The sequence below is a fragment of the Oncorhynchus kisutch genome, linkage group LG6 (assembly GCF_002021735.2).
Source record: "Oncorhynchus kisutch isolate 150728-3 linkage group LG6, Okis_V2, whole genome shotgun sequence".
Lineage (NCBI taxonomy): Eukaryota > Metazoa > Chordata > Actinopteri > Salmoniformes > Salmonidae > Oncorhynchus > Oncorhynchus kisutch.
Genome location: NC_034179.2, coordinates 76159037 through 76182790, shown reverse-complemented (window position 1 = coordinate 76182790; position 23754 = coordinate 76159037). Strand labels below are relative to the sequence as shown.

The 23754-nt window shown below is 43.6% G+C and overlaps 2 protein-coding genes and 1 non-coding gene across 4 annotated transcripts; 1 reads left to right on the top strand and 2 right to left on the bottom strand.

Annotated features, from left to right (window-relative positions):
- Window positions 1–2048: 2048 nt before the first annotated feature.
- LOC116374510 (U7 small nuclear RNA) lies at window positions 2049–2101 on the bottom strand. Its single transcript, XR_004210478.1, has one exon. It is a non-coding gene; the product is annotated as a U7 small nuclear RNA (small nuclear RNA).
- Window positions 2102–6097: 3996 nt separating this feature from the next.
- On the top strand, window positions 6098–11672 carry LOC109891961 (epithelial membrane protein 2). 2 transcript variants are annotated; one of them, XM_031827609.1, is made up of 5 exons: window positions 6098–6277; window positions 9398–9480; window positions 10033–10135; window positions 10951–11091; window positions 11192–11672. In XM_031827609.1, exons 2-5 carry the CDS (start codon window positions 9403–9405, stop codon window positions 11353–11355), a joined length of 486 nt encoding a protein of 161 aa, XP_031683469.1. In that variant the 5' UTR covers window positions 6098–6277; window positions 9398–9402; the 3' UTR covers window positions 11356–11672. The 2 variants fall into 2 exon arrangements, with proteins under 2 accessions (XP_031683469.1, XP_031683468.1); XM_031827608.1 differs by having other exon boundaries at window positions 6100–6638.
- Window positions 11673–13598: 1926 nt separating this feature from the next.
- On the bottom strand, window positions 13599–17125 carry LOC116374466 (germ cell-specific gene 1 protein-like). Its single transcript, XM_031827607.1, has 3 exons — window positions 15806–17125; window positions 14297–14408; window positions 13599–13939 (listed from the first exon to the last, which is right to left on the bottom strand). The coding sequence occupies exons 1-3, from the start codon at window positions 16026–16028 to the stop codon at window positions 13729–13731; spliced, it is 546 nt and encodes a 181-aa protein (XP_031683467.1). The 5' UTR covers window positions 16029–17125; the 3' UTR covers window positions 13599–13728.
- Between the last annotated feature and the right edge of the window lie 6629 nt (window positions 17126–23754).

The window sequence follows — 23754 nt, the reverse complement described above, 5'->3', positions numbered from 1 at the left end:
ACATGACATAATACTATAGTATACTATGGTATAAATACTACAGTATTGCTATATTTATATACCATACTATTCACCATAGTGTTTTAGCAGAGTAGTGTATTATTTACTTCACTGTATTGTTTTTGTATCTTTGACATAGAAGTGGGGTCCATAATCTGTATGTAGGTAGAACTGGAGCCTGAACCGATAGTTCAGCTCTTCTGCTCTCTTCTGTAACCTGTGGGGAACACAACATATGATCTATTCTTGGCATGTAGGTTTCTCACTGATGGCTGGCACAAATTGGGATATTTTTTGTGTGGAAATTTCCCTGAAATCAATTTGGAATAATCTAGCAAATTTGTGCGTCATAGGGATTTTATTGAGTGTTTCCTTTGTAATATCATCACTATAACCGTTGCTATTATTGTCATAGAGACACTGTGTCACCACATGACAACATCAATGTTGATCATTATCAACCAAATAGTACAGTGGCATGAATTGTACAGACAGCAGTAGGCCTAAGAGTGACTGAAAAACAAATTCCACTGTACTTTCCTCTTTTATCAGGCATCTGCATACTAACTACTGTAATATTCAAGGACCCGTAAGTAACAGGGAATTCATTGAAACTGAGCGTAATGTACACTGTCTAACTGAACCACACTATTCAATAGGCTACATAAAGAGAGTGTACAGGGGAGGAGAGGGGGTTGATGGGCGCTGCAGAGTGATGACTCATTGTGAGTTGCCTAGCTACCAACAGTCAGGAGTTGTTTTCAAAGCAAAAAATATGTATGTCTGGATTTCATTGAGAGAAAAGAGGGAGAGGGGTGGTAAAACAAGGGCTGAGCAGGAAAAGGAGGGACAAAACAGTCAAAGAAGGAGGAGGGTAGATCATGTGCAAACTAATTGAAATGTAGCAATAATGTGAGATCTAAAAAAAGAGAATAAAACCCTGACCATAAAACCCTGACCAGTCACCATGGAAATGGGCAACTCCACTAAATATCAGGATTTTTTTTTAATTGAATGTAAACAGTTGCTGGAACAACCAAAACAACTAGTGGCTACATTTCTTATCAGTTTTTTGTTAGTACATTGAGCTTCATGTCCCTTAAAGCTATCCCTGACAGTTAACTTTTTCTTCTTAAAAAAACAACAGACTGCTTTAAGACCTGTTGGAATTCCCCTTCCAGGGACCCACATGAAAAAAATACTATAGTATTCTATCCTATAAATAAATGGTAGTATAAACTATAGTTATTTATGTAGTGCTTTTGCGGAATGTAGTATACAGTAGTATTTACTGTAGTGTTTTTGTAGCCTGTAGTATGTACTGTAGTGTTTTTGTGGCCTGTAGTATGTACTGTAGTGTTTTTGTGGCCTGTAGTATTTACTGTAGTGTTTTTGTGGCCTGTAGTATGTACTGTAGTGTTTTTGTGGCCTGTAGTATTTACTGTAGTGTTTTTGTGGCCTGTAGTATTTACTGTAGTGTTTTTGTGGCCTGTAGTATGTACTGTAGTGTTTTTGTGGCCTGTAGTATGTACTGTAGTGTTTTTGTGGCCTGTAGTATTTACTGTAGTGTTTTTGTGGCCTGTAGTATTTACTGTAGTGTTTTTGTGGCCTGTAGTATTTACTGTAGTGTTTTTGTGGCCTGTAGTATTTACTGTAGTGTTTTTGTGGCCTGTAGTATTTACTGTAGTGTTTTTGTGGCCTGTAGTATTTACTGTAGTGTTTTTGTGGCCTGTAGTATTTACTGTAGTGTTTTTGTGGCCTGTAGTATTTACTGTAGTGTTTTTGTGGCCTGTAGTATTTACTGTAGTGTTTTTGTGGCCTGTAGTATTTACTGTAGTGTTTTTGTGGCCTGTAGTATTTACTGTAGTGTTTTTGTGGCCTGTAGTATTGTAGTTCTGCCCCTGAACAGGCAGTTAACCCACTGTTCCTAGGCTGTCATTGAAAATAAGAATTTGTTCTTAACTGACTTGCCTAGTTAAATAAAGGTAAAATAAAAATAAATAAAAATGTAGCTTACTATAGTGTTTTTGTTTTATTATCTTAGACGTGGAGGCTTTCTCCTTCAGGAAACCTACTGGAGAAATACTAAAAGATCACATTTTCCATAAACTTTAGATAGTAGGACTGGGGTCTGAACAGATAGCTCAGAGCTTCTACTCTTTTCTATAACCTGTAGGGAACAGGTTGGTCTGTACTTGGCATGTAGGTTTCTCACTTATTCTTTTGCGGGCATTAATGTAATATTTACTACAGTGTTCTTTGGGGGGATAATATTGAGTATTTACGATAGTATTCTACAGTATACTTCAACATTATAGTAAGTACTACACATTATTGAGGGATACTACAGTTACAGTATAGTATTCTACAGTATAATACAGTTTATCATTCTATAGTAAGTACTGTATTATTATATTCGAAACTGTTGTATTTTTTAAACATGGGGAGCATTGAGAAACCCCAGACGAATCTAAAGGAACCACAGACTGCCATAGTTTTGCCGTTACAGGCCTCAACTGATCACTGTCCCCATCATCCCCAGGGAAATCAGTGTTATGCAAAAGTAGATATAATCTCGTGAAACCAAAATGATAATGACATAGCAATTAAAATGGCATTCTAATTCTGGTCACGTAAAGGGTAACACAAATCACAGGATGTCCATGTACTCTGCATAATGATATCATTTAGTTTCGAGGCTTACATAAAATCACATTGATGTGTATGTCCTAGGACCTAGTCCAACTCTACCTGTTTCTGGCTGACCTATGATGGCACCTGGCTGACCTGAATGTTGCTCCACCTTAATTAGGCTCATACGTCTCTTACTTTGGCTGGCTTTCCAGTGGCTTACCAGGTTTTACCACATAATCACAGACCCCTACTACCTTACACTTTCCTCTTGAATCTCTCTGCCCAAATTGTGTCCCTGGGATCTCTAATGGAGGGAGTGACCAGATTTAGCATCCCTCACTACACTAATATTGGTGGTAGCTGCACCTGTGCAGTTTCAAGGGGCTTGAGCTTGCTTGTGAATTACTTGTGCATTACAGAGAATAATGTATGTGGAAGGAGCATGCCACAACATGGAGATCATGGGAGTAGTATCCTTCAACTGGCAGCAATGTTCCCTCTAAGCTGTGAGCGCGTGTGCGGGCGTGCAGCTCCCCGGGACTGCCATGCAGAAGAAATATCAGCGAGCAGAGAAGCACGAGATACATTTTCACTCAACTTTCTAGAGTTTCCCCCCTTAGTTAACACGATCACTGTTTCCCTTTACTGTGGCAATTGTGATCAAATCAACGCAATATTAGCCACTTTCAATGCAACATACCGAAACAAAATCAACTATATAAGACTTAGTATGCAAAACAAACTATGCAAGAGGGTTTTGTTGTGGGCAGAAAGCATCGGAGTCGGATTCGATTGCATTGACATGCATAACTCAGGCCCCTACTCGACACAGACCAGTGTGCCATAACCAATCAGAGCTGCAGTAGTCCTATATGCAAATAGACCATTGCCATATATGGATCTGTGCCGTTCACTTTGAACTAGACTATATTTACAGCATGAGTGGTCGTGTGCAGATGCCCTTGTTTTGAGATCAAAACGAGAACTGCATGTAGCGACGTGTACATTTGTACATATCCTTTGCTAGTTAGGGAGTTATTAGCCCTGTTATAGCCCCATTTGTAGTCAGCAATGGGGAAGTGATTGCTTCCTACAAGAGCACAAAACGTGTGCATTTCTAGACATCTTTGAAAAGCAAGTCAGTTTAAGTGCTTTTTTGGTCTTCAATGGGCAGTGTTGTATTTTGAGACAGGCTTGAATAAGCTAAGTAGCCAATAGGCAGAAGGTAGAACAATTTGTCTGATTCTCTGTAATAATGGGATGAAAATAATACTGAATTGTATTTTGTAAAGTGGTTTCTTGCATCAAAAAACACAAGGACAAGTGTATAAACAGACTAATGTCAAGCCCTGTATATTTTTGTCAAAAGTCTCATGGAATGTAGGCCTATATTGAACACCACACATTGGCTGCTACTGTAGGCTGAACGATAGAACAGCTATTACCATGTTAAAATGTTATGTGATGCATTTTCTCCATTGCTTTTGATGCTAGGCCTACGTTATGATCAAATAGCCACAGTAGCCTACTTGACCACTGTTAGAACTAACTTAAAGCAGGTACATCCTCGGTGTTCACAGTAAACGCACACCGGAAGTTGCACAGAATTTTCAAGTTTGCTTTCAGCAGACCTGAAACTTGTTAAGCGATTTAAAAAAAATGAGGGAACATTGACTGGCAGGCATAGAATTAGACAGTCCATTTGCTCCATGTAGTATTCCCTGTAGGATAGGGATCTCCTTTCACCTTCCACTGTGTGTGTGTGTGGCTATGACATTAATCTGAGGGCCAGAAGGGTGTGATCGTGTGTGTTACAACGGCACCATAACGTCAGTGTGTACCTTACCTGTATAGGAAACCAGTCAAGCGACAAGTGGGAGTGAAGGGATAAATGAGATTCCAATAGCCTCATCCCAATTAGTCAACACAGGGTAGGGTGAGAGTTTCAACACACTGTTTTTGATACAGGCTATTATCTGTTCTGACTCATTAAACAGTACACAGTTTTCTTTCAAATTACCCAGCAAATCCCCTACATACTCTTGCTGTCTTTCTAAATGTAAATCTAGCAATCAGACCTCCAGGACAGTCATGTTGCTGTAGACAGACTCAGACAGGCAGAGACCGGGGAGAATGACACACCTAACCACAGCAGATCATTTGACCATTGTAAAGTGACGTGCTTATGGTCACGCTTCCTCCCTTTGTGGACACTGGACCTGTTTCACACGGCCGTGTGGAAATACTCTGTCAGTGAGCGGCCCTGGGAGCTCCTCAGCGTTGAGTCACAAGCGGCGTGGTCTTTCTCAACGCTCCCAGAAGTAACCCACGCATTCTAACTTCTCATCCCACACAAGGCGAGCCACGCTGTAGACCCACCTTGGATATGAAGGAGCGAACACGTTATTAATACTGTACATACAACACTTCAATTCAAACAACAAACAACAGTCCAGTCTGCCTTTAGGGCACATATCAAACTGATTCCACAGAGGGCCGAGTGGCTGCAGGTTTTCACTCCACCCTTGTACTTGATTGATTAATTAAGGTCACTGATTAGTAAGGAACTCCCCTCACCTGGTTGTCTAGGTCTTAAATGAAAGAAAAAAAAAACCTGCAGACATTCAGCCCTCCGTGGAATGAGTTTGACACCCCTGCTTTGTGGGCTCTGGTTTTTCCAGTTTTGATTAACAAAGGGCTGATTGTTGATGAAGCTACACAGGCATGTTATTTGTTAATTTCACTGGGGCCCCGCCCAGCTCGGGACCAGCTTCCATAGGCAGACAGAGGAAGCAGGGATATAGCTAGCTTACCTCACCTGTCAGGTAGGTGGGGCCGATACACCCTGGGAAGAGGCAGGCTAGACAGCATTTCTAAATTCCCTCTCTGCCTTTTTCTATATTTGAGGCCCAGTATTTGAGTTGCCTGTCCCCCTAGGGGCTAAGGTGTATCCTATTTGATTTGTGACGGTCACAGCCTTAGTGTTGGGTGTGGGGAGTCCACAGTACATCTTTAGAGGTTACTCCGCATTCCTTGACTTTGACCCAAGTGAGGTATGCTGTTTGTGGAACCGTATCCACCAATAACCCAGTATGTGACGTGCCCATTGGATAAGTCACTTGGCCAAACATGTCTGAAACCCCATCATTACCCTGTGACATCACCTGAGGCTGCTGAAGCACTCTGTATGTAGCACATTACCTCAGTAGAGGTCAATAGAAGTAGGTTTCTTTCCCTCTACTTATATTGTCAGACTATTGTCCTAGATAGCACTATATCTATCAATCAAGTGTGAATATGAATTAAACTAGTGGGAAACAGGTTTCTCTCAGTCGTTCTCATGCAAACACACAATCTCTCTCTTTCTCTCTCTCAGGCTATGACTTGCACTTGTTACCTCCTCCTCTCCCTCCCTCCCTCCCAACCAACTACATTCCTTCATCCTGACTATCCTCCCGGAGAGAGAGCTTTGGAGGGGGAATGGAGAGAGGGGGTGGGGATCAGGCAGAAACACTACACCCACCACGTCAGTGTGTGGAGATACAACAGCAACAATGTGGTCACTCTGGCTACTACTGAGTCTCCATGGCAGCAGGGATTTGAATTCATGACAATATTTTGGGAGTTCCCCAAACATCTGTAGGTGAGTCAGTGAGCTTCCTCTGAGTACTCATGGATATAATGGCCTAAATAGACAGAGTGACAAAGACATAGCTAGAACATGAAAAACAAATACTCCACCACAAAGTTGTTGAAATAGTGGCTTTTGGGTAATTGCATGCATGTGAGACAGAGAGAGAGAGAGCAACGGAGGGAGAGAGATAGAAAAAAGGAGCGAGAGATTTGGGTGGGGTGTGGACTTGAGGAAAAGAGGGAGGGAGGGAAGTGGGTGGAGGTGTGGTTGTAAGTGTTTGTGCGTTCCTTGGCGGCGAAGGCTGAGTCTGACATTTGGAACGTAGGGAGCAGAAGGAATTGGGCTTCAACAGAAAGGCTACCATCAAAAAGTAAGTTGGACATTTGTGTTCTCCTTCAGAACTCTCAACTCTTTGACATGCTCTTCATGCGTTTCTTAAATGATAATAGCCTATATGCATACCTTCTATTTTATTACTCTTAAGACTAATAAAATTGCACACAGTCAGTAGGGGTGTGAATTAATTAGAATTGTAGCTAGCACGTCTTTTGTAGTGCAAGTGATACTGGTAGTTTATTCCTTTGCCAGGTAAGTTCAGTGTGGGTGTGTTCAGGTAATTGATCAGGTAGCTGGTTCTGAAACAAACATTACAAGGTGAAAATCCAAATGCACTGCAATTCTGAAACTTTAAGTATACATTTAATTAAAGTTCATAATGCACACACTTTAGCCCATGAAACCTGTCCTGTAATTTCTGGTCGATAGCTGAGTGCATGATGGAACTATGCTCCATCCTAGAAGGCAGGGAGATTGTCATGAATTCAGTGTTTACTCTCTGTGACTCTGGCAAACTGCTGAGGTTAGATGGGGTGTACTTTGTATTTCCTTCACATAACAGAACAGGGCTAAACTTCCCTCAGCAGCTGTCAGCTCAGACAGTCAGAGGTTTAATTGTCTTCATTTGTCCCTTCAGCACTTAGATGAGAAGCTCTCATATGAGAAATTACACAGACCATATTTTGTATACTCAAATATTTACACACAGTTGAGCTAACCAAGAAGTACTTGTTCCCAATTACAGTCATTTTGAAGTGTACGTGGGAGGGAAACAACTTGGGGTGGGTCGGTGTGGATGTAGATCACATGTCTGGACCCAACGCAGACCAGCCCTTTATCCCAGTGAGGTTCCCTGCATTCCAGATGGGCTCTCGCCTCACTCTGTCCACACCCACCAGATCCCGAGCCACTCTATTGACAGTAGTAGGGGTGGGAAGGAACTCGAAAGTGTATTCGTGAGTTGTTCTCACAATATGATTTCTTGATGCTTGTTCTTCCTAAATACAATCTGGCCTTCTCTCTACTGACAATGGCCATTCAAACAGTCATTCAGCTTTTTTTGTATTGTTTATGATCTTTACAGAATGGATAAATCAAATATTGGCCATTTGTAATTGGTGAATTGAGATCGTTTATCAATATTTTCAGTTGAGCTGCCTAGTTAATCTGAATTGGTTACGGCAGGCATTCTCAATGTGGGGTCATACAAACCCACTAACAATGGCTTGCAGTGGGTTCACAGCCAGATCTCAAAATATATATTTAAAAAAATTACACATCCACAATACTTTTACATAAATGCAGTGTAATTTAATCTTTAAAACTGCTAAGTTTTTCTCTCTGCCTCATAGAAAAATGTGTATAATTGTAGGATATTAGGATATCAGGATATTAAGATATGAGGATATTAGGATATCAGGATATTAAGATATCAGGATATTAGGATATCAGCTTAAAAGCTGCAACAACAAAAAATCTCTGCCACATGACAACATCTGTAGATTTGCTGGAAATTAGCTTGGAAACGGCAACGTTTGGCAACAGGCGAGCCTTTAAAATGTTCCAACCTAGGGCTCAAAACTTGGTTTGTCTGTCCACACACTGCCAAAGTCATGGCAATACTCCTTGTATGCTATTATTATCTAACTTGAGTTGTGTTCTGATTATGGGGGGGGGGTCCATGATGAATTTACTATCACAAAAGGGGTCCCCGGCCCCATAATGTTTGGGAACCCCTGGGTTAAGGTATGTGTTTATTTGGGGGAGGTGGGGCAGGCAGGGGAGTAGGTATTTTGTGCAGTTATTTTAAGGAGTGGCGGTTTGTTGCAAGTTACAACTCATCTCCTGCCAACGCTTCCCCATTTATCCCTCTGATTTTCTCACTCTCTGTTTCCCAGGGCTTCACTGCCTCACTTGACCAATCACTATGTCCTATCTCAAATCTCTTCCTCTGAATCCTTTACAATCATTTTTCATCAAGCCTCCCTCCATTTCTGTTTGTGTGGCTATAACCCATCAAGAGTTATGAAGCCGCACCCTGAGGGGGTGCAGACTCAGTCCTTCCATCATTAATGACTGCCTGTTTCAAAGTGCTGAAGCTGCACCCTGGGGGGGTGCAGACTCAGTCCTTCCATCATTAATGACTGCCTGTTTCAAAGTGCTGAAGCCGCACCCTGGGAGGGTGCAGACTCAGTCCTTCCATCATTAATGACTGCCTGTTTCAAAGTGCTGAAGCCGCACCCTGGGGGGGTGCAGACTCAGTCCTTCCATCATTAATGACTGCCTGTTTCAAAGTGCTGAAGCCGCACCCTGGGGGGGTGCAGACTCAGTCCTTCCATCATTAATGACTGCCTGTTTCAAAGTGCTGAAGCCGCACCCTGGGGGGGTGCAGACTCAGACCTTCTATCATTAATGACTGCCTGTTTCAAAGTGCTGAAGCCGCACCCTGGGGGGGTGCAGACTCAGACCTTCTATCATTAATGACTGCCTGTTTCAAATTGCTGTTGCCAAGCCTCACAGTGCAGCCTTTGTCAACATCCATATCTAATAGTATTTAATAATGAAAAAATACATGAGATTTAAAGCAACTTTCAAGAAACCCAAGGACACTGTACAGCAAGAGTAGAAAACAATAGAGTATCTGATTCCTGTCACTCATGTTAAGCCCCGTGACAGTGTCTGTGTCCCCCAGTATCGCTTTATTTGATAGGGTATAGAACGAGGAAGTGTTTGACCAACTTTTAACAAAATATATATACTTTCTCCCTCTCCCTTGTTCTGTCTTTCTCTCAGTCATCATGTTGGTTCTTCTAGCCGGAATCTTCCTCCTTCACCTCACCAGCATCATCCTCCTCCTAGTGGCAACTATCGACAATGTAAGTAATCCCCCACTGCTCATCCTCCACTTAGTTCTCTTCGTGTTGACATAGCCCTGTGGAGCTACACATGAGTGCACGTCTCTTTCACTATGTCTGTGGAGTGTTGAATCAAAAGATGAAAGCATGCTATGTTAGCCCTCATCGGCTCAGGCCTTTGGTGCTGTTCTGTCAGTGTTCCACTTTGGTATTCTGGACTACATTTCTGAGCTCACTCTCACCCCTGAAAGACGATAGGTGACAAAACAGGTTGGCCAGTGTTTCATCACCCTAAGTGTGTGTTTGTGTGGCGTGTGTTTGCCTGTGCATTATCGTCAACAATGTGGCTGCATAAACATGCTCTTGTTCCTGTGTGGGATCCCAGTGTGTGTTAAAAGATCTGTTGTAGTGAGAGACACATACCTGGCTGCTGTGGTATGCTGCTATGTTCTACCGATGTACATTCAACCCATTGACTGTTATCCCTGTTCCTGGACTTCCAAATGCATGTGACGACACAACGCATGAACCTGTGGATGTTCATTGACTATCTCTCCTCTCTGTCCTTTCCAGGCCTGGTGGATGACAAAAACCGTGTCCACTGATGTGTGGGCAAGGTGGATACTGACCAATGGAACCTGGAGCTCCAACGATCTCCCCGGCCAGTACCCTCAAGGTAAGCCTGGGCCATACTGAACCGCTGGGCTAAAATGTAATGAAACATTCTCTGTGGAAAAAAACCAGCACTGCAGGAAATTAGCATTGCTCCTGGATATACAGTATATGTAAATATCAACCTACATGTGAATTAAATGTTTTCTTTATGTCTCAATTCACCCCAAGATATACATTTTTGCAGCACAGAAATAGGAACAGTGTAGTTTCTCCAGGATGTGGGTTTACTGCGCTGGAGGTTTGGTTGAATTCAGGGTAGAGCTCCATAACAACTGTCAGACTAAGCCTGTCATCTAACCTGTGTCTGTCAGTGTGAAGCATGATTGATCAGTAAAGCACTCTATTGCCCAACGAGGGAGAACAATGCCATTTTCTCATAGAGGAAACTGAACAGAGGGTGTGGCAGGATCAGAGACAGGGTTGGGGCTGTTGGGGAGGTTCAGATTTGCTTGAGTATGTACACTGAAAGTGCATTACAAATACAGTGAGTTTGTGTGTAGACCTTTGGTGAATGTGTGGTCAAAAGTATGTATGTAGCAATGTTGTATCTCTCAAAGTGTTTTATTTGATTGCTGAGAAACCCTTTTACAACCTACGAAATGAACTCGTCTTAAATCCTCTCATAAATATTCCTTAGCACACAATTTTCCACATTAAAATACTTTCATTGTGTTTCTAAAAAAACAGAACTGCCCCTTTCACCTCTGCATTCCAGAGCGTGACACAACACTGTTTCGTTAATATGGTGTTTTTTTCTGGGTGTGTCTGTTCTGTAAATAGTCCTTACTCAGTGTCTGTCTCTGTCTCCCTCTACAGAATACCTCCAGGCAGTGCAGGCTAGCTCCATCCTGGCCTGCATATTCTCTTCCCTTGGCCTGTTTGTGTTTGTGGGACAGCTCTTCACTCTGTCAAAGGGACAGAGATTCACCTTCTCTGGCATCTTCCAGCTCCTAGCCTGTACGTATTGCCCGAAACACTTTCAATCTTCAACCTGTTAAACAACTAGTTCTGTCTTTGCTTGACGTTTGTCCCTCCCTCCCTCCCTCCCTCCCTCCAGGCCTGTGCATCATGATCGCTGCCTCCATCTACACAGACATCTTTCACAAGAATGAATCGAATGGTTGGTATGGCCACTCCTTCATTCTGGCCTGGATCTCCTTTGCGTTCACCTTCATCTCCAGTATAATCTACTTTGTCCTGCGAAAGAAGACAGCAAACTAGAAGCAGAAGACTAGCCCAAGGGACAGGCTCAATATCTTACGATCTGATCGTTTTTTGTACAATTAGGTATGGATATGAGTGTGGGATACAAAAGGGGAGAGTTGTTATCCACAGATTTTCATCCATGTATCTTTGGTTCCCACTGAAGTGTGTCTAAACATATGGATTTACATCGTTATAACCTACCTGTCCTGCCAACATAGTAATAACCTACCTGTCCTGCCCACATAGTAATAACCCTACCTGTCCTGCCCACATAGTAATAACCTACCTGTCCTGCCCACATAGTAATAACCTACCTGTCCTGCCCACATAGTTATAACCTACCTGTCCTGCCCACATAGTTATAACTTACCTGTCCTGCCCACATAGTAATAACTTACCTGTCCTGCCCACATAGTAATAACTTACCTGTCCTGCCCACATATTACCAAGTCCATGTTTAGTTTTCATGGGCTCTTAATATAAAGTGGGACATTTTCAAAGTTAATGAAACTTTTACAGCCCTCATATATTCGTTGAAGGTATAGGGGAGTCAGAGAGTTTTGACCGACAGTATCTCATTATTTCAGAATCATAGTCCTGAACTATTCTTGCTTACATTTGATTTATTTCTCAATTAGGCTCAGAATAAAACAAGGCCAAAACACTCAAAACCAAATAGAAGGATGAATTGACTAGTGTCGCAAACAGAATCCAATTTCGGAAACTGTCAACGATCATTACCCCGTTTGACTTACAGCCCTACTGTAGTGTGCTGAATAAGACAAAGAATATAATGTATTTGCCAATGTCCATACATGGAATGGAACATTTTTTTTTTTTTTTACCTTTATTTAACCAGGCAAGTCAGTTAAGAACACATTCTTATTTTCAATGACGGCCTGGGAACAGTGGGTTAACTGCCTGTTCAGGGGCAGAACGACAGATTTGTACCTTGTCAGCTCAGGGGTTTGAACTCGGAACCTTCCGGTTACTAGTCCAATGCTCTAACCACTAGGCTACGCTGCCGCCCCACATTAGTACTAACCTCACTGCTAACTGGACCCCTCCCCCCATTAGTCTTATTGTGTAGGTTAACTTCCGTTTGTCTGAATCAACCTATCCCCCAGACACACCCATGGACGGACGGACGGACGGACGGACGGACGGACGGACGGACGGACAGACGGACAGACGGACAGACGGACAGACGGACAGACAGACGGACAGACAGACAGACAGACAGACAGACAGACAGACAGACAGACAGACAGACAGATCTTGAGTGCCTTGAAATCTGACAGAGCATATTTGCTCGCTGCACATTGAGATATATGTGTAAATATGAACATGTTTGGTTCCACATTGTGCTTTGTATGTCTAATGCAATTTTATTTTTGTTACTATTATCAGTATGATAATGATAATTTGTATTAAAACCTGATTTAAATCACATTTCTCCTGTCAATGCTAAACAATTTTATATGAATCATAATCTGGTGAAGGAGGACAGATTGCAGGAAGATGAATGATACCTAGTCACTGGTAGAGGGGCACCACAGTGAAACTGACAGAAGGCATACTAGTCTGTGAATGAAATCATTTTGCACATTTCCACCAAGTTTTATTGACAGCATGGATACAAGTTTACACAGAGAGCTTCCGACTACTTCACACTGATTTGCTCTGTCAAAATCCAAATGCATGTTGGCTCATAGGTAAGTATCACACACATACAGTCAAAGTGGGCTGTACTCCCTCCCCTCTTCCTCCATCTCTCTGCCCCTGTCCTCTGAGTAGTACTGGGGTAGAGAGATGTGGGGAGGGAGTGGCGGTGATGTGGGGGGGGACAGGGTGGGGGGGGGGGATACCAGTGGGCGAGGGAGTGGCGGTGATATGGGGACGGGAACAGGGTGGGGGGGTGGGGGAGTGTGTACCAGTGGGGGAGGGAGGGGCGGTGATATGGGGACGGGAACAGGGGTGGGGGAGTGTGTACCAGTGGGGGAGGGAGTGGCGGTGATAGGGGGACGGGAACAGGGTGGGACTGGGGAGGTGGGAAGTATTCAGGGTGGGGGAGTGTGTACCAGTGGGGGAGGGAGTGGCGGTGATAGGGGGACGGGAACAGGGTGGGGGAGTGTGTACCAGTGGGGGAGGGAGTGGCGGTGATATGGGGGTGGGGGAGTGTGTACCAGTGGGGGAGGGAGTGGCGGTGATAGGGGGAGGGAGGGAGGGGGGGGGGGAGTGTGTACAAGTGGGGGAGGGAGTGGCGGTGATAGGGGGACGGGAACAGGATGGGACTGGGGAGGTGGGAAGTATTCAGGGTGGGGGAGTGTGTACCAGTGGGAGAGGGTGAGTGGACGGGGTGATGAGGTTGGGGGTGGCGAAGGGGAGTCATAGTAGGGTGAAAGTTCTGGGGATGGTGGGGACATGTGGGGGCGGAGGGCAGTAGTAGGGGGCCGGGGGAAGCAGGGGCTCTATGTCAGGGAATCGAGGGGGGTAGAGGCGGGCTTTGCACCTCCGCTCCATTACAGTCTTCTTGGTGTAGTTGTTGAGGGTGGAGACTCCTGACAACATGCAGCAGGTAAAGGCCAGCCATGCCACACTAAGACAGAAACAGAGTAGAGAGACAGGAGCAGCAAGGAGGATCATGTTAATCTGAACCCATGTGTGCAAGCCTACTGTTGCAAACATATTTCATACTCTTATCTTACTAAAACACAATTGCGACAAGGCATATGCAATACTGCAATAATCTATTTGAGATGGACAGAGGTCTTTAACAGGAGCCCAGGCCTCATGAGAGTCCTTGAGATATATTATTGGGTGTCTCTCTTATTTAAAGGGGAACATGTAAACACTTAAGCACACTTGCTCTTGGAGACCAAATAACCAGGAGAGCACACTAAAGATCAGAGAATAAGTAGTGGTACAGTAGTAAACAGTGTGTGTACAGACTCACTAAAAGCCCCAGGAGTAGCCATAGCTGTGTGGTTTGAAGTCCTCTGGACCCATAGAGGCAGTAGTCTGAAACACCTGCATGAACATCTTGTGAGCCACCATTCCCAGTAACCCTAAGAGAATAAAACAGACATTGAAAGCTTATATGTGGATTCCATCAGAGAGACATTTTTATTTATCATACAAGCACTGATTTCGCTAATAGCTTTATTGAAGAAAGTTTTACTTGCAATGACTGATGTGTGGGTGTCTTACCTAAGTTGGAACTCACTGGTTGTAAGTTGCTCTGCATAAGAGCTTCTGCTATATCACGGTTTCCCAAACTCGGTTCTGGGGCCATCCCCCGGGTACAAATTTTGGGTTTTGCCCTAGCACTACACTGATGACTCAAATCATCAAAGCTTGATGACTAGTTGGTTACTTGAATCAGCTGTAGTGACGACGACTCAGAACCGAGTTTGGGAAACCCTGTGCTAATTGATAAAAAAAGATTCTAAATTAAAATGTGAACCCCTAATATAGTGAAGACTGCAGAGTAGGCATTGAGGAGCTGTCCCCAGATCTGTGAGGGCCAAAAGGCATCCGGACACAACTGAAGAGACAGCAGCACACAGCTGATACACAGCAGCCCAACATGAGCTCCATTGACACCAACAACCACAACAGAGAGGATGATACAGTACAACTATATCATGACTGTGTAATGTGTATCAACATACAATCTTGACACTTTCCCTCTAAAAAAGAAAATACATATTATTTCATATTATTAACAGAGAAAATGAAATGTAACCATACTTTATAAGTCATATATCATCACTAATAATATTTAGGCCTGTATAGCATCTGCAATTCAACCAAAAGATGGACAACACATACAGCAGAGGCTTAGGGGTTCAAGCTTTGGTTGATTTGAAATGTAATCTTCAAGTTAATCATTAACATGTTGGATTCACGTCTCCATCTAAACCAAAAATCTAAGTTAAAGAACAGAACTAAATGAATGCATTTAAAGTTGGATTAAATTAGATTTAGTCCTATTCTTTCATTTAGATTTTTGGTTTAGTTGGAGACATAAAATGATTAATTTGGAGACAAATTGGCTCTATCAAGTCTTCTCCAGCCCCAGCTTTAGGGTGTTGAGTTCAGTCAAGGCGGGGGGTTGAATAATATAAACCTTTCTCTCTACCTGGTCATAATCCATAATTAAGTCATGCTGTTAGAATCTAAATCCCCCTGAACAGAGCACCAATAATAATCCTCTTTATAGAGTGCAAGAGTTCTCACACACACACACACACACACACACACACACACACACACACACACACACACACTCTCTCATTGCGTTTAATCTCACCAGTGATTTTCATTTTGACCCTCGCTTCACATTGTTACGTTACTGTGTGACTGCAACTCCCCGACTTTGAACCCACTATATGCAACTCTTGTGAACAATCCTAGAGGTATTAAAGTTCCAACCATCCATTTTCACCCTCCAAAGTCTCACCCCAGGCGTCAGTGTAGATGTTCTCCTCACAGCTCATCCACATGCCTGCATGGAAGGCAGAGAAGACGAAGCGGTCGTCCCCCGTCTCCCAGGAGAACTGGATGGAGGTGGAGTTATGCGAGACCCCGGGCACAGGTATGCATTTGGTCAGTTTGTTGGCCGAGCAGAGGGGCTTGGGGACCTTCTGACTGCCCTCACACCAGTAGGACGACAAAAGGGCCATGGCCCCCAGGACCGCACCCTGTACAGAAACGACATGGTGAAGGGAGAGAGATTATATTTTTAACAGCTGGTCAAACACTCCCTCAGTCTATACCAGTGGTTCTTAACCTGAGTTTGATCGAACCCCAGGGGTTCGGTGAGTCAGTCTCAGGGGTTCGGCGGAGGTCAAGACACACATCCGATTCATATGATTCGTGATGACACGCTCCGCTTGGCCATCATTGGCTGCAGGTGATCACGCTACATCGCTTGGCCTATCTGTGCTGCAGGGAATTTGGTGCGCTCAGTAGTCGACTTGTGACTGTCGAGATGGTACGTCTTGTGATTTCTTTCTTAATATTTTAATCCCTTCATACTTACTATGTCGAGCAAAAAAAGAAAGTGGTCGGACGAATATGTACAATATGGATTCACATGTATAACGGAACGTGATGGGAGTCAGTGTCCTAACTGCATGATTTGCAATGCCAAGTTGAGCAATTCTAGTCTAGCACCGGCAAAACTAAGAGAACACTTCCTTAAGCTGCATGGAGATGGAAAATACAAGAACACAACGCTCGCTGAATTCAAGGTGAAGAGAGCCAGATTCGAGGCTACTCTGCCTGTTCTCGGCTTTGTAACCATCAACAAACCGATCCTCCCAGCATCGTACGAAGTTGCTTACCTGATCGCAAAGCAGGGCAAACCACACACCATTGGTGAAACACTCATAAAACCAGCTGTGTTGAAGATGGCGAATATCATGCTGGGAAAAGAGGCTGAAGTTAAGTTATCCCAAATTCCTCTTTCAAATGACACCATCAGTGACAGAATAGAGGACATGAGCAAAGACATCTTGGCTCAAGTAGTTGCAGATCTGATTTCAAGCCCGGCAAAATTCAGCCTTCAACTCGACGAGACCACAGACGTTTCCAATCTAAGCCAGCTTGCTGTATTCGTGCGCTATGTGAAAGACGACGTGATTAAAGGAAGATTTTTTATTTTGTAAGCCTTACAACAACAACTAAGGCAGCCGATGTGAAGAAACTTGTGGATGACTTCTTCAAAGACAACAAATCTTTCGTGGCATATGGTTTCTGCAGTTTGTTCGGACGGAGCTCCAGTCATGCTGGGAAGAAAGTCTGGTTTTGGTGCGCTAGTGAAAGCCGATGCACCACACATCATTGTTATGCATTTTATTCTGCACAGGCATGCGTTGGCAACAAAAACCTTGCCTCCAAAACTGACAGAAGTATTAAAAATTGTAGTGGAATGAGTGAACTATGTGCGAACTAGTGCTCTGCGGCACCACATCTTCAGTGAGCTGTGTAAAGAAATGGGCTCTGAATTCGAGGTACTTCTGTACCATTCTAACGTTCGGTGGTTATCCCGGGGACAGGTGCTGAATAGTGATTTTGCCGTGCGTGTGGAATTAGCCCTGTTTTTGCAAGAGCACCAACATTGTCATGCAGAGTTCATTCTCATTTTAGGTCACCAGGTGCACAACATCCATTTTGGGTGACCAGGTGCACGACATCCATTTTGGGTCACCAGGTGCACATTGACCTTTTTAGGTCACCAGGTGCACGACGTCCATTTTGGGTGACCAGGTGCACGCGGTTCGTAACAGCGCGGCTATCTGCTTTATAGTCTGAGGAAGGGTGCTTAAGTGTGGGTGCCCTGGTTCACCTGGTGTGCGAGGTTGTGGAGGTGGGGGGGGGTCCCCTGCTGGAATCGTACATGGCTGGTATCTTCGCAGCTCTCAATCATCTCAATCAAAAGATGCAGGGCGGTGGAGTCAACATCATCGAAGCGGAGGAAAACCTGAAGGCTTTTCAAAAAAAGCTACCGTTATGGAAACGATGAACAGAGAACAATAACTTCGCAAACTTTCCCTTGCTGGACGACTGTGTAAGTAAGATCGAAGATGTATCTGGAATCGGAGACATTTCTGTACCCGCGGAACTGAAGCAAGCAATTGCCACGCACTTAGATGAGCTTGCAAAGTCTCTCGACGGATACTTCCCTACAAGAGAGTCATATCCAGCATGAGTGAGACAGCCGTTCACGTTTAGTGTTGAGACAACAGATGTCAATGATGAATACCTCGATGAAATGATTGAAATTCAGCAGAGCCAGGTTCAACAGCAACTCTTCAGAACAACAACACTTTCAACGTTTTGGTGTCAACAAATGGTAACGTACCCTGTTATTGCTAAGAAAGCTCTGGAGATTTTCATACCGTTTGTTACAACATATCTTTGCGAGCAATCCTTTTCGAGGATGCTGGACATAAAAACGAAGAAAAGGAACAGACTTTGTTGTGAAAATGACATGAGAGACATGACATCATGAGACATGAGAGTGGCACTTGCCAAGGTGAAGCCGCGCATTTCTGAACTGGTCTCTGAAAGGCAACAGCAGAAGTCACACTGATTTGCAATAAATATTCATTATTGTGTGAAAATCATGTTTTGATGATTTTGTTCTTTGAACACAGTGATGTTGATGCACGGTTCATTTTGTGCACCAGTAAAATATATAACCTGTTTTGAATTTGAAAAAATCATATTTTATTTTTCCAATTAAGAAGGGTTCGGTGAATGCGCATATGAAACTGGTGGGGTTCAGTACCTCCAACAAGGTTAAGAACCACTGGTCTATACTATATAATGACAAAGGGAGAGACGGGGCCACTTCAGACACAGAGATTCTGTCAGAGCGCTTAACATGTGACAGGAATCAGATATGGACGTTGACAAAGACTGCACTGAGAGGCTCGACTCCAGCTCTCTTTTAAATAGCATTAAGATAGTTTAGAGAGAGCATATGGAAAAGGAAAAGATAAAGTATTCAGAGGAATTGCCAACCCAACTGAAAGAAAACAATCTAATCCCCCAAGTCTTTCCTTGCCTGGACACCCCCCACCCCACTTTACTATGACCTCCACACATAATTGGAAGAGGAAGTATAAACTCTAACAAAGCCTATTAGCTACAAAGGTAACTCCAAACACATTTTCAATAAGAGCAGCTGTTCAGCTGGTTAAATAAAGGTTAGCCATGTGTTGGTAAACAACTTACAACTTACCAGCAGCCAGCAGCACTTTCCGTACTGGTAGCTTATTCGTAGGTGCTTTTTCAAAGCCTGTGAGAGACTCCAGTAAGTGTAATACCAAATACAGTATAAACTCTGTTTACAGTGCATTCAGAAAATATTCAAACCCCTTGACTTTTCCCACATTTTGTTACATTACAGCCTTATTCTAAAATGCAGGTAGCCTAATGGTTAGAGCGTTGGGTCAGTAACCGAAAGGTTGCTGGATCGAATTCCCAAGCTGACAAGGTAAAAATCTGTCGTTTTGCCCCTGAACAAGGCAGTTAACCCACTGTTTTCCGGCAGGCCGTCATTGTAAATAAGAATGTGTTTTTAACTGACTTGCCTAGTTAAATAAAGACAAAAATCTAATAAAAAATACCCCATAATGACAAAGCGACAACAGGTTCGCAAATGTATAAAACATAAAAAACATAAATACCTTATTTACATAAGTAAACAGAACCTTTGCTATGAGACTGGAAATTGAGCTCAGGTACATCCTGTTTCAATTTATCATCCTTAAGATGTTTCTACAACTTGATTGGAGTCCACCTGTGGGAAATTCAATTGATTGGACATGATTTGGAAAGGCACACACCTGTCTACAGTATATAAGGTCCCACAGTTGACAGTGTAGGAGCAGAAACCAAGCCATGAGGTCGAAGGAATTGTCCGTAGTGAGGGAAGGGTACCAAAAAATGTCTGCAGTATTGAAGGTCCCCAAGAACAAAGTGGCCTCCAACATTCTTAAATGGAAGAAGTTTGGAACCACTAAGACTCTTACTAGAGCTGGCCGCCCGGCCAAACTGAGCAATTGGAGGAGAAGGGTCTTGGTCAGGGAGGTGACCAAGAACCAGATGGTCACTCAGAGAGCTCCAGAGTTCCTCTGTGGAGATGGGAGAACCTTCCAGAAGGACAACCAGCTCTGCAGCCCTCCACCAATCAGGCCTTTATAGTAATGGCCAGATGGAAGCCACTCCTCAGTAAAAAGGCACATGACAGCGTACTTGGAGTTTGCCAAAAGGTACCTAAAGGATTCTCAGACCCTGAGAAGCAAGATTCTCTGGTCTGATGAAACCAAGATTGAACTCTTTGGCCTGAATGTCAAGCATCATGTCTGGAGGAAACCTGGCACCATCCCTTCGGTAAAGTATGGCGGTTGGCATATCCTTGAGTGGCCCAGCCAGAGCCTGGACTTGAACCCGATCGAATATCTCTGGAGAGACTTGAATATAGCTGTGCATCAACGCTCCCCATCCAACCTGACAGAGCTTGAGAGGATCTGCAGAGGATAATGGGAGAAACTCCCCAAAAACGGGTGTGCCAAACTTGTAGCGTCATACCCAAGAAGATTCAAGGCTGTAATCACTGGCAAAGGTGCTTCAACAAAGTACTGAGTAAAGGGTCTGCACAGGGGTTTTTTACCCCTGTGCAAGAGGGCAGGTATAGTTTGAGATGGATTACATCCCTAATTATATAACTGGATGACAAAGAATGGGAGAATACAAACCGAAATGTTAGGAAGACCAGCAGTAGAAAATGTCAGCAATTACAGGAGAAAATAGTTTATCTGTGAATCCTATAGAACAAATAATGGCTCAAATGTTCAGAAGCATTGACGTCAGACAGTAAGGATCATTCGAAAGAGAAAAAGGATCCACCTTCTTCAACCTGTTTTTCTCTTTACCTTATTTCCTCTTTATCTGTAGTGAGTGTGGATTGTGGTAGTATTTAATGGACTCCTATTCCTTTACCCATCGCCTTTCTCTCTTCTCTTCCTCTCCATCAGATAGCATGTTAGTGATTCAGGGTTTTGACCCTCACAGTAACCTCTGTGGAGTGTGTGGCTGTCACTCTGCATGATACCGCTTGGTCAGTAAGTCAGGGTGCTCAACCAAGCCTTAAACTCCCCTCTTCTTTAATCTATTGATACAACTCTAAATCCACACTCCATTCAATCTGTTCTCATTTTCATCCATTTCATCTACTCTTTTACCCCTCCTGTCTTCCCGCTTTCTCTCAAACTGGCCACACTCTCCTAATACCACCAGTTTGAATATAGTGTACCAGATATTGTTTACTAGCACCACTGCCTGAACTCCAATCTAGCGACTTTCAAAGTAAAATGTATGACTTCACATCACTTGAACATTAATTGCACCGTATGATGTACAGTGGGGATAACTAGTATTTGATACACTGCCGATTTTGCAGGTTTTCCTACTTACAAAGCATGTAGAGGTCTGTAATTTTAACATGGGTACACTTCAACTGTGAGAGACGGAATCTAAAACAAAAATCCAGAAAATGACATTGTATGATTAAGTAATTAATTAGCATTTTATTGCATGGCATAAGTATTTGATCACCTACCAACCAGTAAGAATTCCGGCTCTCACAGACCTGTTAGTTTTTCTTTAAGAAGCCCTCCTGTTCTCCACTCATTGCCTGTATCAACTGCACCTGTTTGAACTCGTTACCTGTATAAAAGACACCTGGTCACACACTCAATCAAACAGACTCCAACCTTTCCACAATGGCCAAGACCAGAGAGCTGTGTAAGGACACCAGGGATAAAATTGTAGACCTGCACAAGGCTGGGATGGGCTACAGGACAATAGGCAAGCAGCTTGGCGAGAAGGCAACAACTGTTGGCGCAATTATTAGAAAATGGAAGAAGTTCAAGATGACGGTCAATCACCTTCGGTCTGGGGCTCCATGCAAGATCTCACCTCCTGGGGCATCAATGATCATGAGGATGGTGAGGGATCAGCCCAGAACTACACGGCAGGACTTGGTCAATGACCTGAAGAGAGCTGGGACCACAGTCTCAAAGAAAACCATTAGTAACACACTACGCCATCATGGATTAAAATCCTGCAGCGCACGCAACGTCCCCCTGCACAAGCCAGCGCATGACAACGACCCGAAACACACAGCCAGGGCAACTAAGGAGTGGCTCCGTAAGAAGCATCTCAAGGTCCTGGAGTGGTCTAGCCAGTCTCCAGACCTGAACCCAATCTTTGGAGGGAGCTGAAAGTCCGTATTGCCAAGGGACAGCCCCGAAACCTGAAGAATCTGGAGAAGGTCTGTATGGAGCAGTGGGACAAAATCCCTGCTGCAGTGTGTGCAAACCTGGTCAAGAACTACAGGAAACGTATGATCTCTGTAATTGCAAACAAAGGTTTCTGTACCAAATATTAAGTTCTGCTTTTCTGATGTATCAAATACTTATGTCATGCAATAAAATGCTAATAAATTACTTAATCATACAATGTGATTTTCTGGATTTTTGTTTTATATTACGTCTCTCACAGTTGAAGTGTACCTATGATAAAAATTACAGACCTCTACATGCTTTGTAAGTAGGAAAACCTGCAAAATCGGCAGTGTATCAAATACTTGTTCTCCCCACTGTATTTCATCTCACAAATAAGGAACTCCTGGACAAATTCTATTCCACACAGACATGTTCCTGGTAGTTAGTCTCTGAGAGACTTTCCATAGAACTTTACCAGAACCCATCTGTTTTCCTCAGAACATCCTAAATAAATAGCATCTTTTTACTATTTTATTTCTTGTAAGGTTCTTCCATAGCGCTGAAGATCCACGCTGTAGCGCAATTGAAATGTAAAGGCCCAGCGCAGTCAAAATTCTGTTTTGCCTGTACCTTATATCATATGGTACAACAGCTGTAAAGGTGTGAAAAAAATCAGAAAGATCAGAAAACCAGTCAGTAACTGGTTTGACCACCATTTGCCTCATGCAACGCAGCACATTTCCTTCAAATAGAGTTGATCAGGCTGTTGATTGTGACCTGTGGAATGTTGTCTCACTCCTCTTCAATGGCTGTGCGAAGTTGCTGGATACTGGTGGGAACTGGAACACGCTGTCGTACACGTCAATCCAGAGCATCCCAAACATGCTCAATGGGTGACATGTCTGGTGAGTATGCAGGCATCAAAGAACGGGGACATTTTCAGCTTCCAGGAATTGCGTACAGATCCTTGTGACATGGGACCGTGCACTATAATACTAAAACATGAGGTGATGGTGGTGGATGAATGGCATGACAATGGACCTCAGGATCTCATCACGGTATCTCTGTGTATTCAAATTGCCATCGATAAAATGCATTAGTGTTCATTGTCCGTAGCTTATGCCTTCCCATACCATAACCTCACCGCCACCATGGATCGCTCTGTTCACAACGTTGACATCAGCAAACCGCTCACCCACACAACACCATACACACCATCTGCCCGATAGAGTTTAAACCAGGATTCATTCTTGAAGAGCACTCTTCTTTAGCGTGCCAAAGGTGAGCATTTGCCCACTGAAGTCAGTTACGATGCAGAACTACAGTCAAGACCCTGGTGAGAACGACGAGTACGCAGATGAGCTTCCCTGAGACGGTTTCTGACAATTTGGTTAGAAATGATTTTCATCAGCTGTATTGGTGGCTGGTCTCAGGCGATCCCACAGGTGAAGCCAGGTGTGGAGGTCCTCGGTTGGCGTGGTTACACGTGGTCTGTGGTTGTGAGGTTGGTTGGACGTACTGTCAAATTCTCTAAAACGACATTGGAGGCGCCTCGTCTAATGGTATAGAAATGAACACAAAATTGTATGGCAACAGCTCTGGTTGACAT